Source organism: Ruditapes philippinarum, unplaced genomic scaffold (genome assembly GCF_026571515.1).
Source record: "Ruditapes philippinarum isolate M1 unplaced genomic scaffold, ASM2657151v2 ctg1090_1_1_1_1, whole genome shotgun sequence".
Taxonomy (NCBI): Eukaryota; Metazoa; Mollusca; class Bivalvia; order Venerida; family Veneridae; genus Ruditapes; species Ruditapes philippinarum.
This window is the reverse complement of record NW_026852440.1, coordinates 14,156-31,919: the sequence shown is the minus strand read 5'-3', so window position 1 is coordinate 31,919 and position 17,764 is coordinate 14,156. Positions and strand designations below refer to the sequence as shown.

The 17,764-nt window shown below is 31.2% G+C and overlaps 1 protein-coding gene across 1 annotated transcript; it reads left to right on the top strand.

Annotated features, from left to right (window-relative positions):
* Positions 1-157: 157 nt before the first annotated feature.
* Positions 158-15,064, top strand: LOC132760398 (T-box transcription factor T-like). Its single transcript, XM_060752376.1, has 6 exons — positions 158-1,120; positions 8,357-8,511; positions 12,166-12,281; positions 12,946-13,092; positions 13,801-13,862; positions 14,398-15,064. The coding sequence occupies exons 1-6, from the start codon at positions 402-404 to the stop codon at positions 15,062-15,064; spliced, it is 1,866 nt and encodes a 621-aa protein (XP_060608359.1). The 5' UTR covers positions 158-401.
* The last annotated feature ends 2,700 nt before the right edge of the window (positions 15,065-17,764 follow it).

Here is a 17,764-nt window from a genome sequence, read left to right as displayed (position 1 = left end):
GCATGGCCTTTGTTAGCCAATCAAATTGAAGAATTCCAAATACGCCCAACTTTTTTTTTATTCCATAGCACTATCATTTTTTTTTTCATGTAATATATCAACATAATAGTCAGAACAATAGCTGCGATATAGATATAAAATCATACAATTTTGGAATTACTCTTTTATTTAAATCATTTCATTCAGTTTTTTTGGAACTGCGCTTCCGTAAGTCGGAATAATTTTTGTTACGCACAGGCGATGTTTATGCTATAAACATTTGTTTTCATCGTGTAAGGATTTCACAGACCGCTTGTGGAGTGTGGATAGCTATTTGCACATTTTTTGTCCTTTTTGAGTCGAATCCTCACTTTGTCGGGTAGAGCGTTAAACACGATAAATATAGTCAAAAATACGCAACAATGTTGCGTTCTGAAGGACTTAACTGCGAAATGCCCTTGAATAATTCATTTTCAACATATTCCGACGTACGGAGAAATGGAGAGAGCCACGCTGATAGTTTTCAAGATTATTCCGGATATACCAGTGTCCCGGCAACATTTAAGGGATATGATTGTAGTTACTCGAATCCTGATGCCGGAAATGTCGACTCTGAATATAACGTTTATGAAACATTGGGTGAAAATAATACTGTTGGGACATCTAACGAAGAAGCGAGCGAAGAAGAAAATATAAGAAATGACTACAGCTCCTGTAGAAAGCCAGCTGGAAATATCCAAGTGCAAAACCAAATCATGGACTACCAGTCGTGCAGAAAGTTTTCTGTAATTTCGCAAGCCGCTCAGTATGCCTCTATTCCGAATTTTCACACAGGCAACGGCGAGTACGCAAAATCTGTCTACGGAAATAACGTTACGTACCCAACTCCATTCCATCGACAGAATCCAGCCTACCAAATGTATTCAGATGCTTTTAACGTTGGTCAGATGTATTACCACGGGCAAATGTCACCAGCCATTGGACATTCACCACCGGGATTAATGCCGCTGGGATGTGTACAGCCGAGCCCGGCCGCCGGCTTCTACCCACACGGAAGTATTTGCGTTTATCTGTGTAACAGGGACCTTTGGACAAAATTTCATCAACACACTTGCGAAATGATTATAACAAAACAAGGAAGGTAAATTCAAATTATGTCACTTATACAAAATGATATGATTCGCCTAACAACGATGCTAACCATTTTAATGTTTTTTTCACCTTGAAAATTGAATTTTCTATATATACCCAAAGTCCCGAACGCCCAAATGAGCCAGAACATAGTATCTATCAGCGAGTATAACTGGAAATTAAGCTTTCTTCTACTTTCTTTCATAACATTGCAACGTTAAAACAAAGTAAAAGCCGCCTCCGTGGTCGTTAGAGTCGATGACTTCTAATCCAGTTACCTCTCGTGGGTTCGATCCCCGGGAGATACTTTGGTAGTTTGGCGCGGAGGAAGGTAGTCTAGTACTGGTGTAACTCTCCAGGAACGATGGTTAGGAAACTACCCGCCTATATGACTGAAATACTGTTGGAAAAAGGCGTAAAATGAAACAATCAAACAAAACAAACAAACAAAACAAAGTAACAGAAAATGATAACTTAAGTAATACTCAGTTAATATATAATTTATACTGATTGTGCAGGTTTACCAACATTACCGCCGGAAACCGTTGAATATAGCTCAAACAAACGCGCAAATAAAAATTTAACTATTTTTTCTCGGCAATAGATTAATGTTTTATATAGTAGCATTTACGAAAATAACTTTGCGCAACCAATTTAGCGCTTAAAATTATTTTTATAAAACTGTCAATTTACTAGACTGATAAAATTCAGTTGATTTGATTTCATTTCAGATAAATGTGTTATGATTCATTTGAAATCCTGCAATTCTATATTGCACAACAATAATTTTAAACACAGAAACAGAATTATCTTTATTATAATCAATTAATCTTAATTCGGAAAGAAAGCAAACCATTTTCCATTATAAAAGTGTTGCTTATTAATATATTATTAATTTTATATAATGAATATGTATTCACATTGCTTAGTTTTTGTAAAAAAAATGTTGATGTATTTCTTGTATCTTGTAAAAAATTAAACAATCTAAAGTTTTGTCAGATAGATTTAAAATTAATATGAAAAGAACAGGAAATATATCAATTTTGGGTAATATAGTAAATGAGATTCGCTCTTCATTATTAGACTTGGAGTACCGTTATTTATAAAGCAATGATGTTGGGAATAAATAAATGTATATTTTGTTTATCTATTCAATTCTATGACAATGCTGATTTAATGTATTTGAGCAATGCTACATAAGTTTAAAAAAATGTTGTTCTTTTTTAATGCTGGAAATTAGCATTCATGATGTACATAAATGTTTTGCAAGAAAATAATGCACATTTTAACAAAAATGTACTTTCAAAAATTATTCAATTTAAGGTGAGCGGCAGCCTAGCACAGAGATCTAAGGTTCAAACTCTTCTGTCGTCTCGACCATGTTTCCTCTAATTGTTATGACGCAAGCCGCACTGGTTAGTTCCAAAAAGCGGCCTCGATAACAGTTCAGATAACCCGCACACTTTTTCTTAGAAATAATGTTTAAATCAAAACCGTTCCACCGGTCGTTTGAAGAAACTATAGTGTATAAAGTGGTCTTCTTTATTTATCAGAGAACAGAAAATAAAGTACTTTGACTTAAGGCACCATGTTGAATCACATCATCATAGTACATTTAATTTAACTTTCAAACAAGAAGCAACATATTATACATTAAAATTGAAAGGGACCCCACTGAAGTTATTTGAAATGACGGGATTTTAAAATAATTTTTGAGATAAACGTTATATTTAATGATGGTCTAGTCATAAAATTTGTGTGCAAAAGTATACATCATCCGTTTGCTCCGTTTTTTTTTCAGAATAATTATTCACATTGTGAAAAAAAATATCCTAAAATGATAAGCTTTGCAGCTCTTTTCTCTCCAGTCGGTAAAAGAATAGCATAAACTTGGATTCTTAATATACTTCTGTTATCATTTCTTAATTCTTTTGCATGTTTCAACTGCCAATGCTGACCTATGTAAGAAATTCAAAGTTTATGTTTTTATGTGTTCTTTGGACCTTAGTGAAGTTCCTTTAATATATGCAATACATTTATCATTATTTCAACAAAAAGTATGTTTTTTTGTTGTTTTTTTTTTTTATCAAAAAAAAAATAATAATAATAATGATAAAAGAAGCAATTCTTAACATTGTACAAGCGATTATCTATCATATTTCATGATTCCAGTTTACATTTATAATATTGTTCAATTAAATGTAAGCATTATAAATATTACAAATTTTCTTAATCATTTATTATAAGACACAACTCGGTCATTTATTGATATGCGTTACAATTTTTCATATTTAAATGAATTTATTGTTGTATATGAATGAAATGTATGTTATGTTCTGTTCTAACACTGCAAGGGATTATCTCGCATATCTTATAATGAAATAACCGGCCTTAGATTAAAATACAGAAAAAAAATGAATTACAATAATTACGTTCATTTAAAAACACGGATATAAATCATGCATAATGATGTTTCTTTTTTACGTATTGTCAACACATTCAGAAGCAGTTAAGATGTATCATCAATGTAAACAACTTGCAATTGAAGAAGAAAGACGGGTCATTCGGAATGATTCGGATAAAGTCGGATTAATCAGGATTACCTTAATCCATTTATTATCATCAGTCAAACACCTTTCTATTTTTATCCTGTGAATTCAAATGACCGCAGTGATTGGCCCTTTTCTGTTAAATTGAATGATGAAATAATCGTCTAACCCGACAAGGGAGAAATAAAAGAGCGAAACAGACTAGTTCAACTATTTCACTGTAATTATTATACAACGATGCTTTTGTTGTTTACTTGATGTAAACCTAATGTGGAAATAAAAGTTTGAAGTTTGAAGTCTTTTACAAGTAATTAACTTGCGCATTTTAAACACAATAATGCATGTACATTATAAACCTAACGTCGGTCTTGAATATCTTATATATCAATATATAAAATAAAGTTTTATAGGAATTCTTTTACGCAAATTATTGCCCAGTACATGTGACAAAAAGTCTTTGGTTCGCTTCGTTGTAAATTTATGGGGAGGGCCGATCGCCAATGTTGTAAGAACTTTGGCCCAACCCTTTTGCTATTTGTTATTTCGAAATCAATGTGTTTCTCTGTACATTACATGTATATATTAGCAATAAAATATGATTAAACTAAAACTAAACTAAACTGTAAATTTGAGAATTCGCTATATTTGAAAACATTAGGTTTTCATAAAGTTAAAACTTATCCACGCGTTAGATCGATCTGAATATAAATACTATAGATTATTTGCATCAATACAGATAATCATCCGTTATTTAAAAACATTCATTATGCTCTAAATATCTTAAAAGCTCAAATCTTCTGGCCTAAATAATGTATATATAAATGTATAACGTCAACAGCTTTTTGTGTTGTTTTTTTATGCGTGAAATGTTATGTACATTTTTACTCTCTCGTTTTTGTAGTTTCCAAGTTTGCAGTACATGATTAAAAGTATTTTTATTTTGAAATGTTTTTAATGCAAAATATATGATAAATGTATGGTACTGAAATATTTTGGAAGGACTAAAATATACTATATGTACAAAAATCGTGAAATGTATATAGTTATTTATGTATCATATTTGAATTAATAGGTACATGATTGTAATGTATCAGTATTACACGACAATAATTAACAATAACAACAACGACAACAACAACAATAATAATAATAATAATAATAATAATATAATAAGATGATAAATAAATGAAAGATAAATAAATATTTTAAATAAATGAAAGTGTTATGATTGGAGAATAATGATAATAATTTCAGTGTTTATTGTAGTAAGATTAAACTTTCGTCTATGCAATGACAAGTCGTACGTATTTATATCAGAACGAAAATTCAATTAAAGCCTTAATTCTTAAGAACTCTTAATGTATGATTTTTGACATATAATTTTTTTATTATTTAACTTGAATACGGGCATTTATGAATAAAACGCGAAAAAACACTAGGCCAATGGAAAATCCAAAACTTTTACTTACATGAAAAAAAGACAATTTGAAAGCAGAAATTTTTTTTATTTTTAATGGTACTGATAAAATTCGGTAAGTTATAAATGTTGAATCACTAAAGAAGTTGGCACAGTTTCTTTGATTTGTAAAGTCTATTATCAAAATCAGTTTGAAAATTCATATATATACACATTATCAAATATAAGGCTAATTATAAGATAAAGCATACAGTGAATACCACGAACGGTGTACTAGTTAATACACAAAATGTTAATAGCATAATGAAAACATTTCAACAATTTATTTCCGTGAAATTTCGTTTAATTCTCGTAACAATTATATACGATATGTATCAGGTAGATATTCCCTGATCGCGAATGAGTGGTTGTGTGAGTGAGGGGGGGGGGGAACAAACGAACGAACGAATGTCTTTTTATGATTCAATTGTGTACACATGAATTAGCTATGATGTAAAATTGAAAGACAATACAAAATGTTAAAGTCTCGTCAGGGCAATTTCAATATAAAAAAAAACCGGGAAAATCGCATTTTAAATTTCAATATAAAATAACACTCAAGAATATATTTTCATGTGAAAAACAGCTTTTTATTTGTATATTTTTATGAAAAACAACAACAATCAATAAATAGGATAAAAAACAGCGAGTGCATTGATGATGTTCTAAATATAGGTTTTTACATGGTAACTGTGAATGTCCTAAACGACCCGCTAATAAACAATAAATAATAGTTGTTCACGGGCATTATATCTATTTGTAAAGCAATGAGATATTTCATTATATTTTCACCAAATTTTCACATAATTATTTTCCATCAACGATAGAAAATCGATATGAACACAATATCATAATATTATTTCGTTGTTTGATATGGGAACTTAATATTGTAAGTTATTGAGTAATGCGCAGGCACATTACAGCACCGTCTCCGTCCTCGGTCCTCCCTTGGGAAAATGAGCCGAGAATTTGAACCTACCATATGTTCGTGCTCCGCACTTCTGTCCATGTCCCGTACTTCCTGGTCAATGCGTTGGTTAATTTTTGGGGCCAAAATGGAAGGGAAAATGAACGACTTGTAGATCAAGTGTGTGGTCATTTATCAAGACTCTTATAATCTCACAGCCCGTGCTAAAGTTTATAAAAGTCTGAAATATTTAGTAAGACGCAAAGACGTTTCTCGCATTGACAAATAGCTCACGTAATTCAACAAAGTTGTTAAGTGTACAAAGAAAGTAATTTACAAATTGCAAACGCAATTAAAATCTACGAAAAATAAGAAAAACTACAAAAACACAAAAAACCACACCACGCACCCCCCCCTCCCCCCAAAAAAGAACCACAAAAACAATAGCCCCGGAAATGCAAAAACAGCCCTTACTGCGTTATAACACAGTAGAAATATGCTGATAAATACTGCATTATCAAACAGTCATGTAAATTCTTTCGCGCATTGTGAATCTATTTTTTATATTTCTTAAAAGTGTTACTTTTTCCTCAAGGTTGATTTACTTGAAGTATTTTGGCTGACGATAATGATTTAGGTATCTAAAAGTTAAAGTCCCCGCTATCCCGCTATTTTCTTAGTTTTACAATTCTTTGACAATAAGGATGCTGGACTTCAAAATGTTGTCTATATTCATTTCTTTTCATTTACAAAGATGATATAAGACCGAAATATTATGATTCTCATTAGGACAATCATTAATTGTTCGAAAAATTTGGAAGCCATTTAATAACAAGAACCTCGTGTGGCCCTTTTTTATTTTCTGTCATAGAATAAAACATTCTTTAAAAAAAAAAAAAAAAAAAAAAAAAAAAACAGAACAAAATAGAAAAGTTTATTATATTATAATAGCCAACGCAATAAAAAATACACACTTTGTATGAAGTACCAACAATGTCACAATATAAGCTGCTACTTTTTTTAAAATAAATTAAAAATGTAAAATGTCCTTGTCTTTTTCTACTGAACTTTTTTCAAATAATTGTGCAAAATTTAAAACTTTGGAAATATTTCCTTCTACGATTATCCCATGCGAATATTCTTTTAAAAAAGCCACAAAGAAAGAAATTTACAGTTGAAAAATAAAGGTATCAAATATATTACTGAATTGCTTGGGCTTTTGTATTGTGGCCAATAGTTAAATAAAAGAATAAACTAAAAGAAAAGAATAGGTTTTTTTTTCAGACAGAAAATTATACAGACTTAAAGGGACTGTACTGAGGTTTTAAAGCCTAAAAACATAACATCTGAATTTCTTACATAAATGAACTGGGGCATTTCAAATAGAAATATATGCAGAGAAAGTAGAGAAATATACTTTGAAATATATTGAAAATCGTTTTTTATGCTGTTCTTAGTCCGATTTGAGTGAAAACCGTTTAAACGCTTTTTATTTTAGGTCATTTAGATAAACCTAAATGGAGTCCTTTAAAATTATAATAATTTCTTATCGTATTTTACGGATCACTCTCTAATCATTCGAGTGCCAAAATCAAATTCAATAATTACTTTGAGTACTAGGATAAAACACGAAAAAAGAGAGAAAAATAACAATTGAACAACAACAGAAAGCAACAACAACAAAAAGGAACAAAAAAAAAGATAATAAATAAATGAATAAATGAAATAAGTATATAGATAGAGGATATTCAAGTTTTTTCTATAAATACAGAATTTATTTTCATCGAGAGGTAGCCACGAGTGAAATATGAAAATTTTCAAACCACAAGATGTAGTATTCGTAGGAAAAACATGAAGTTTATCATATACATTTTTCTTTTTGATATTACAATTTGAAAGATTTAATTTTAATTTTGTGTTTTGGCTGAATTTAGAAATAAGTAGTTCGGCAATACTTCTTTACAGTGATAATATGGAAAATAAATTTACGCAAGTTATTGCATCAATATTTCTCAGTATTTCATATATAAGTATATATAATTAATATAAGAATCATACTTCATTGCAATCATAGAATGACAGATGAATGAAAGGTGAAATATAAATAATAAGAAAGAAATACTAAATGTAAAAAAAATAAATGAAACAACGATAAAAAAAAACAGAAACACCAACAAAACAACAGCAACAATAGTACAAAAAAACAAGACAAAAACAAAACAAAAAACAAACCCACACACAATCAACAACAAAAATATTCACATACATATATAATAAGAACTTTGACCTTTTATTCAGCTAGAACGATATCAAAATTGCTTGTTTCTATTACAGACGTATGTTCCCGACCCTACAGTACAGTTTAACCGGGCTCGATCCCCACTCTCAGTACAACGTGTTTGTAGACATCGTGCTGGCTGATAACAGTCACTGGAAGTTCCAGAACGGACACTGGGTGCCGTGTGGACAAGCGGAACAACTTCCTCAAAGTATGTACAGTTAAACCTGTTTTAAGACCACATCGAAATAAAGATAATCCTGTAAATAATGGTCACTTTTCAACAACTCTTAATTGAATAAATATAAGACATCAACCTCCAAATAAAGGCCATTTGTCTATCAATGCCATGTTTGATCTTTCTTTAAGGTGGACTTTGCTCACAGGGTTGAACATATACCGAGATAGTTAGCATACTTAAACACGGTCTGTAGTTCATGGGCTGGGTAAAAGACGCGAAGTATATGTCAAATTTGAATCAATAAGCGAATCATTCAAAATTTAAAATAATTGTATTATTTTTATTATAAATTAATTTATTTATAAAAGTCTCATCATATGATACAATATAAAGCAACATTAAATATATCATAAGAACATGTATATAACCATTCTTTACAGAATTACAGGAGATTACAAATGTATAAAGCACATATATATATAGCATTTTATAATAATAACTATTTACATGATAAAACCATACTCTATGTCATTTGTTACTTTTTTATATATCGCCACATGAAAACTGAAATATACTAAATATAAATATATGATAGGTTTGCACAATGTAATGTTTTAAAACTTATTAAAAATTTATTTCAACAAAAGAGCACAGAACAAAACAGAAATAAAACAACATAAAAGATACAAAAACGACAAAAAGCAGTCAATACCGACTAATCACCATTTGTGATCATGTCTTTATTTCCCTATTTTTCTATGTCAAATTATCGTTGTTTTATAATAAGAGCTTTTTTGTAACGGCTGGCGTCAACGGTCAGCGGGGGTAGTACGAAATGGTCAAACTTTAGGCACCACTTGAAACACAATTGTTGTCATATATTACGGACTATAATTAGATTTCGGTACATCCAGGTAAGTGGTCAGTATGTAATGTTTAATCACCGCGTGATACTATGACTGACAGGTGACCACAACATATTTCACGAAGAATGAAATATCCGCGGTATTAAAATCTGGCACACACTTTTGTCATTACTCATGATGAGTTTGACTTACAGTTAAAATACAAATTTATTTATAAATAGAAAAGGACAATAAGATTGAAACGAAAAAGAAGCATTTTAAATACTTTAAAAGGATCCGCAAACAGTTTACATATTATTAATATTTTTACAATACCGCACGTTTGTAACGTCACTTTTTTATGGGATAAACGTATTTTAAGTAGTTTTACTATACATGTATACACGGCTGCTGTCAATATATGACGAAATCTCATTATTTTTGCTCTCTAAAAACTTTTCTGTATTATAAATTCGTTATAAGTCTTCCTGACAGTTTTTTTGACCGTATATAAACGGTTGTTTGCAATAGGGTCATTTGACCTGTAAACAAATCTTAATAACTTATGATACATATATACGTATAAATCCTTCCTCTAATTAGTTTTGAATTTAAAATGTGCTAACAGATGATATTATAAAATCTGTAGAAATATCCGAAAGCTTGTATTTTAAAATGTAAATGGAAGTTTAGTGATAGCAAATAATTAATAAGGCAAGATTCGACATCTAACTATTGTCACAGTAGACTAAAGTGGCGTCACGAATTTACTCTCGTCGAATCTTCACTATGAGCGCAATCGTCGGAACTGGACATGCGCAGTGCATTGACTAGTGCCAATTAATAATAAATTATTGATAACATCAGAACCTTTCTCAAATTTCACCGTTGACAATTGAATGTTACCTTTTCATGACAATGATTTTTTTGCAAATACAATAAAGCAGTTGATACAATGGTGAATCATAATATTGATATTTACCGTGTTCAAGAAACTGTTTTACAGAACATATTCTAAACTGTTGTTTATTACCGTTATAAATAATGGTATATCCAATTGAAAGGGTCGCACCTGTGTTTCGTTTGGTGCCAAAACTATCCCAGATCTTCTCATGTTACAAGGTGGCAGGCGCCGTTCATAAGTAGTAGAGCTTAGCCATCTGATTGCGTTGGCGAAATCTAGCGTTTAATTATTGAATTTCTTTTGTTGAAAAACAACATTGTTATGCATAATAACACCAGTCTAGGTGTGCGTTTACGAGTCTTTTCAGACATGGTGTTCTGAAATATAACCCTGGTATCATTTCTCATATCGCACTTTGAATTGATAAATTGTATGTTTATAAAACATATGATATGGTATTTTTATTTGTCATGTATACTCGAAGTCCGCTGCCATATAAGACTTACAGTGTAACCAGACCATTCTTTCTCGTTTATTTTTCAATTCCGTGTTCCGTTCAATGTTTTATGTCAAGATGTGAAAATTGGATTAAAAAGACTTGTTTCAAACCATCATTTATCATTAACAACAAGTATTGATTCCGCTAACTTATTGTCAATATAAGAACTGCCATTCTATTTAACGAAACATGTTTTTTTCTGGTATGATTTTTTTACAGCCTGTCAACAGTCTTAAGTTATTTTCTTGTGTAAAGTCCTTAATCATAGCCTGGAGCATAGACGTGAATGTCAGCAATTGTAAAACACTTAAGACTTATTAGCTAGGTGTGAAAATTAAATTGCATTACTCAATTTAATGTATAAAGGAACTTCCAAAATAGCTATAAATCAGAGCGGGTGCTGTGGTGCAGTGGTAACACTGTCTGACTACAAGTCTAGGGGTTGCGAGTTCGACCCCCCCCCCCCGCTTCTCCACTAAAATACTAACAGTCTTTCTACTCAAATAAAATTTAACAATCTTTCGTATATTGATTAACAAAAAACTACTCACACACTACTCAAACATTTACACACATGACACAACTCACACAACACGAACACAAAAGACACAACTCACGTACTGAAACACTGACACACAGGACACTACTGACTGACAGGACTCTACGGAAACACTGACATATAGGTCACTACTGACACACATGACACTACTGGCATACAGTAAATTACTGACATACAGAACACTACTGACTCACATCACTCTACTGAAACACTGGCATACATGACATTACCAAAACACTGCCATACATGACAGTACTGAAACACTGACACACATGACAGTACTGAAACACTGACACACATGACATTACTGAAACACTGTACTGACACACAGAACAAAAAGCATACACACTTCTGACCACTGTCATACAGGACACTACTGTCATACAGGCCACCACTTAAACACTGACAAACAGCACATTACTTAAACACTGACCCACAGGACACTACTGAAACACTGACAAACAGGACACTACTGACATACAGGACACTACTGACATACAGGACACTACTGACATACAGGACACTACTAAAACACTGACAAACAGGACACTACTGAAACACTGACATACAGTAACACTGACATACAGGACCCTATTGATTAACAGAACTTTACTGAATCACTGACATACAGCACATTACTTAAACACTGACATACAGGACACTTCTGACATTCAGGACATAATTCTTACAAAGTAAAGAAGTACGATAATTTCATTTAGGATTTAAGGATTCAATTCTTTATTCAATTAATACATAAAGCCATTGACTTACAGGGTTTATTTTTTAATTATTATTTCATGATTATTTATATGATTTTAATTCTATACAATGTTTTCCATTTATCAATTATTCAATTTATAAACGATTTTTTTTACAGATGGCCGTGTTTACCTACACCCGGATTCACCAAACTCTGGAGCACATTGGATGAAGCAAGATATTGTTTTTGGAAAACTTAAATTAACCAACAACAAAAACGCCGAGGCCGGACACGTATGTACAATGTTTTAAATAGTTTGTGTAGAATATAAAATTCGTAAAAGTGTAAGCCCTTACCCGGTTCCGCTACTATACTAAAGTATTGACCCGGGAGGTCTAAATTAAAAGTATTCTTAGCTTGCACTTCTTATTTACCAAAAATAACCTAAGTTCACTCACGCTTTCTGATGGAAACTTAGAATTTACATAATAAATTTACATTATAAAATCAAAGTGCCCGGCATTCTGAAAAAAAGATCATTCTGTTAAAAAAAATGCCCTTCTTTGGCAATCTTTCATTGATTAAATAAAACAAAATGAGCTCCAAATAAAGACCACTTGTTTATAAAGGCCATTTCCGATCTCTTTTTTTAGATGACCTTTGTCGACAGGCTTGACAAATTATTCCCGAGGACTAGATAAATATAGAAGTACACAGTCAGTAAAGAACAGACATAACACTTATAATAACAAGCACAATTAGAAACAACGCGAATTTTTATATTATATCATTTATCACCAGAAAAAAATTCTCTTTTAAGAACAAGTCATTTTCAATCATTTAAAGACAACAAAGTTTCGAGAAAAAAAATCAAACATTGGCTGTGAAATCGATTTGACATTCTTGTTGCATTTAAGAAGATTTTTTTTTTTAATAATTCAAACATATTTATTTCAGGTCATACTAAACTCAATGCATAAATACCAGCCGCGAATTCACGTGATCCAAGTTGACTCTTGTGCACCGGAAGACCAGAAGAGCTTACAGACACACTCATTTCCGGAGACACAGTTTATTGCCGTAACTGCATATCAAAACACCGACGTAAGTTTCGTTTTTTTAATCACTACACAAAATGCACCAACCAAATGTTGTTACTTGTTGTACCGAATTTTAAACAAGGAATAACTGGCAAAAAGTTCCCAAATTTTATAGGACATCTTTTGTCGGTTATAGACTGACCCAACAATTATCCATTATACATAGCTCCGTTATTAAATACTATATTTACTAATTAAATATCTTAATTTTTATGAAGAATGACGCCTTTAGTAACGTTCACATTAGGATATATGTTTAAAGATCTTGTAATTCAATCTTTATGGTATTTTATCATATATATGATGCTAAAATGAAGATTAATCGATATTGTAAGTTCCTAAAAGCATTATTTGTAAAGATATTTTCAAATATAGGGAGGCAAATAAAAAATTATTTTCTATAAAGTATAAGCCAAATTTTTCAATAAGAAATTAACGCATACATTTTAATGATTACACATAATGCAATTAAACATTTGCAGTACATATTTTAATAACATGTTCTTGGATGTTTAAAAATGGTTTTAGAAGCATAATTATGTACATATATAAAATTTCACACAGGAAATTTTATAAAATTTCACATAAGTGTTGTTACCACCTGAATTACAATATTTGGAAATATCAAATCTGGTCTATATAAAATCAAAAGCATCACGTGATCAAGAAAAGATGCCTGAATGATCATGAAACATGAAATTATATTTTGCAGATTACACAGTTGAAGATTGATCACAATCCATTTGCAAAAGGTTTCAGAGACAGCTTTGATAGGTAATTTTTCATTGTATCATTCAATTTGTATGTGTGTATAGACGCATCGCATAAGATGCATTTTTCAATACTAAGGGAAGTAAATCAAAGAATTAGACGAGTGAAATAAGTAGGGAATTCTAAGAATCATTACTGTATTTATAAAACCAAATGAGTATCTAGAAAGAAATCTACATATTACATATTTATTTATTTAACATCAAGCAAAAGTATAACAATGACCGAATGTATACAGTTAAGTTCATTACATTAATGCATGTTTATGTTATTGATACAAATACACATAAATGTGCAATTATTACACAATCATCAATGTATGACTTTGGTTATCAGACACGGGGTATTTTTGCTATTGATACATTTTATGCATGTATTCTAATTATTCAAACATCAATGCATCATCTTTGGTTATCAGACACGGGGGAGAACTGTTATAAGCTTCTGCAACGATTCATACTGAGTTATCTGTACATATACATATCGATTATATTGTTTTGGAGGCATTTTTGTATCATCGCTTACATTATCATTTCAGAGGGCCAGGGAGAATGACACCGTCACCACCCGGCTTTCAGAATGTTCCTCAAAGCTCCGGTAGTTTTCCGTTTACAATACCACGAGCAATCACTTTCTCGAACAGGGTACCACATAATCGGACTGTTACAGGTTCGACCGGGAACCAAGCACAGTTCAACCAATCAAACGACGATTTAGCGATGATGGCATGCCGGCAAAGTGATACAAACTCTATGGTGAAGTATTACTCACGAAGAGCATTAGATAATGAAAGGTCAGATACGTCACCAAGAAGTGAAAACAATACCGGGAATTCTGGCCAGTCGGTGAATTTCAACCAACAAAGATCTTCAAATGGATTTGAAGTTCCACCACCGGAGGTTGACGTCAAACCCAATCCTTGTCAACTTGTTACAAATTGGCACCATTCCTCAGGCCTTAAAAGAAGCGAACAAACCAAAGACCAACATGACATTTCCAAATTACAAAACAAGCGTCAAAAGTTCAATGACTGTAACAGCCAAAACCAGATATCCCGATCAGAAAATAGCGCATGCGCAAGTCCAGTCAATGCGCATTTACAAGATCAAGCGTCATCCGGAATTCTTACAACCGGAAGTCAGTATCAGTCTGCAAACATTGAGCTACCGCGTGACAATTGTAAATCCGAAAGGGAAGGGTGGTGAATTATTTACACTGTAATCGCCGTTGTAAAAATGTTAATTAAAGTGTTGTTGACCTATTTATTTGTTAACAATAGGAAAAGATAAGTGCAACCCTCTTGCGGGTACATCATCTGTCCCTTTTAAAGTGAATTGGTCCAGTGTGCTATACCAAGAAAAAATATGTTGATAGAATTTAGTGTCATATGTAACAACAAAATACGACAAAACTATATAAACGGGTGTTGTTGGTAAATGCGATAAACATGATCAATTATTACATATTCATTTATTGCAAATAATAAAGTGTTCTCGAACAAAATATGGCTATTCATCCCAAGAATATTCATATAAATCACTTATAACTTGTCCAACACTTTCCAAAGTTATACAAATTATAAATTTCTATTGATTTATTTATAAATATTTGAAAATGTGTCCATTCTAGACCAATCCACTTTAAAATAATTGAGTTTATTGTATAATATTATAAGACATTTATTATAAGACTAGACCTGTTTCATCTCTTTTTCTGATCAAGTGTGTGTAATTACATGTAGTAATTTGTTTTAAAGGCAAATTATACCTTAGAAATCGCATTTCTTTAATTCCATAAGAAATACCAACCATGTTTTTAATATCGTTTAAATAATGGGTTTAGAACATTTCTAGATGTTTAACACACTGTATAAAGTAGCTCTGAACATGAAAAATGTTTCCAATATGTAGGAAAAAGAAAACAGAGCAAAGCAGTATTTTGACATCTTTAGAAAATACTACTAATTCATACCAACTGTCAAGTTGCCGACAAAGGAAACGAAGCAATAAATTGCTCATACATGTCGCAAATTAGTAATATTTGAAAAATGTAAAAAGATACCGAAAACAATAGTTTTCGAGAAATAAAAAAGAAGCATTTCTGAGGCATAATGGGCCTTTAAATCATCAAATATTTATCATTTTTGTCGATTTTTTTTACATTTGTATCTGAAAACACTTAAGTACTTTTGAGATTCATTAAAATATTATCATACTTTTGTATAATATTTAAATAAAAGTTAGGTTTTTTACATAAATTAAAGGTAAACCCTTCCAGATGAGAGAACGAAATAAAATAGAACTTTGAACAGAGTTTGAGAAACATAAAGAAATAATCACAATCAACGAACTTTAGTACTTTAATTTCATTCACATTGAAAAAAACATGAATCTATAATGTGTTTTTAATGCAAATGTCATGTGATTTTGTCAATATTTTATAATTTATTATGATTTTGAGTCTTTGTGTTGTTTTTTCAATGTGTTTCTGACATAATTTCACTTTACACAATCATGTTATAAAATACTATCATTAATTTGTTAAATATTCTTAAAACTCTTCATGATAATGATGGGTATACTATACGGTTGACCTGGTGAAAGGGTGGCCTTCAATTGTTATATACATGTCTTATAAATATCATATCAAGAAAATCTTGCATTTTGTACGGTTTACGTAACAGAAGAGGGACTTGCATTGCTTACTTTCTTGCCATTATGTATACGAATAAAACCAATGTTATAGAAAATGATTTGTACTTATTAAAAACGTGATTTGTCAAGATATTGTTGTGTCTAAGTTAAACCAAATCGCACCTCCCCCATCCCTCACTCCTCCCCCATTACGCTCCCCGCATCCCTCGCTCCTCCCCCAATCCCTCGCTAAGTTATTTGAGATGTTATTATTAAGTGACATAATGCCCATCCAAGGGTAAAAATAAGAAAACATATGAAAGTCAAACTAATTATTTATTTCTTATGATATAAAATCATTTCAAATTACCAATAAACAATACAAGGATCCAAGAGATTTTTTTCGTAGATATCAATTTGCCTGAAACGTTGAGTTCATAAAAAAGAGTGGGGCAGTCTTTTTATATTTTAGGCAGATTTGAAATTTATCCTAGATATATTACAATATGAATTGTTGGTCAATCACCATTCTAACAGTCAATATTTTGAAATATATAGTCAGTTCAGCTCAACTTGACAACTTGACTACGAACATATGTCACTTTTTTAGTAATAAAATGTTATAATTAATACTTTTATATTTTATATATGGTAACATTGAACTTTGAGATACCCAGATGCATATAAGCAGGGCTGCATATTCGTGCAGACTGAGTTGGCAGTGTACTTATGGCTAACTAACTTAAAAAATTTCTATCTTGATATTTCCAGGTTGATAGCCAGTTTTTAAAAATGGAAGCTTAAAAAGTGCATTTTACAAATACAGCAGGTTAAGATTCGGCTTGCAAATATATACAGCCTAACCATTGTCAGAATTGTCGGCTGCGTTTTATTCAGACCTGAAATCTAAAATAAACACACACTATGAACTTTTTAAGATTGCCCAAGCCGGTGCTAGGGGGCGTGAGGGATGTTGCACGTATCCATTATCCCTCATGTACAGATTCAATAAACCGAGTCTGCAATTATCTTGTAATTTTTGTTGTGATTAATGCTTCCGAGGGATCACTTTGTTTCCAGATTTTTATTACTAGGTTGTATACAAAAAAAAAAAAAAAAAAAAAAAAAAAAAAAAAAAAAAAACAAAAAAACAAAAAAAAAAAAACAATGAAAAAAAAAAAAAAAAAAAAAACTGAAACAAACAAACAACAACAATAAAAAAATAAGAATTTTATTTCTCCTAACACGATTTTTAAAAACTTTTTATTAAGT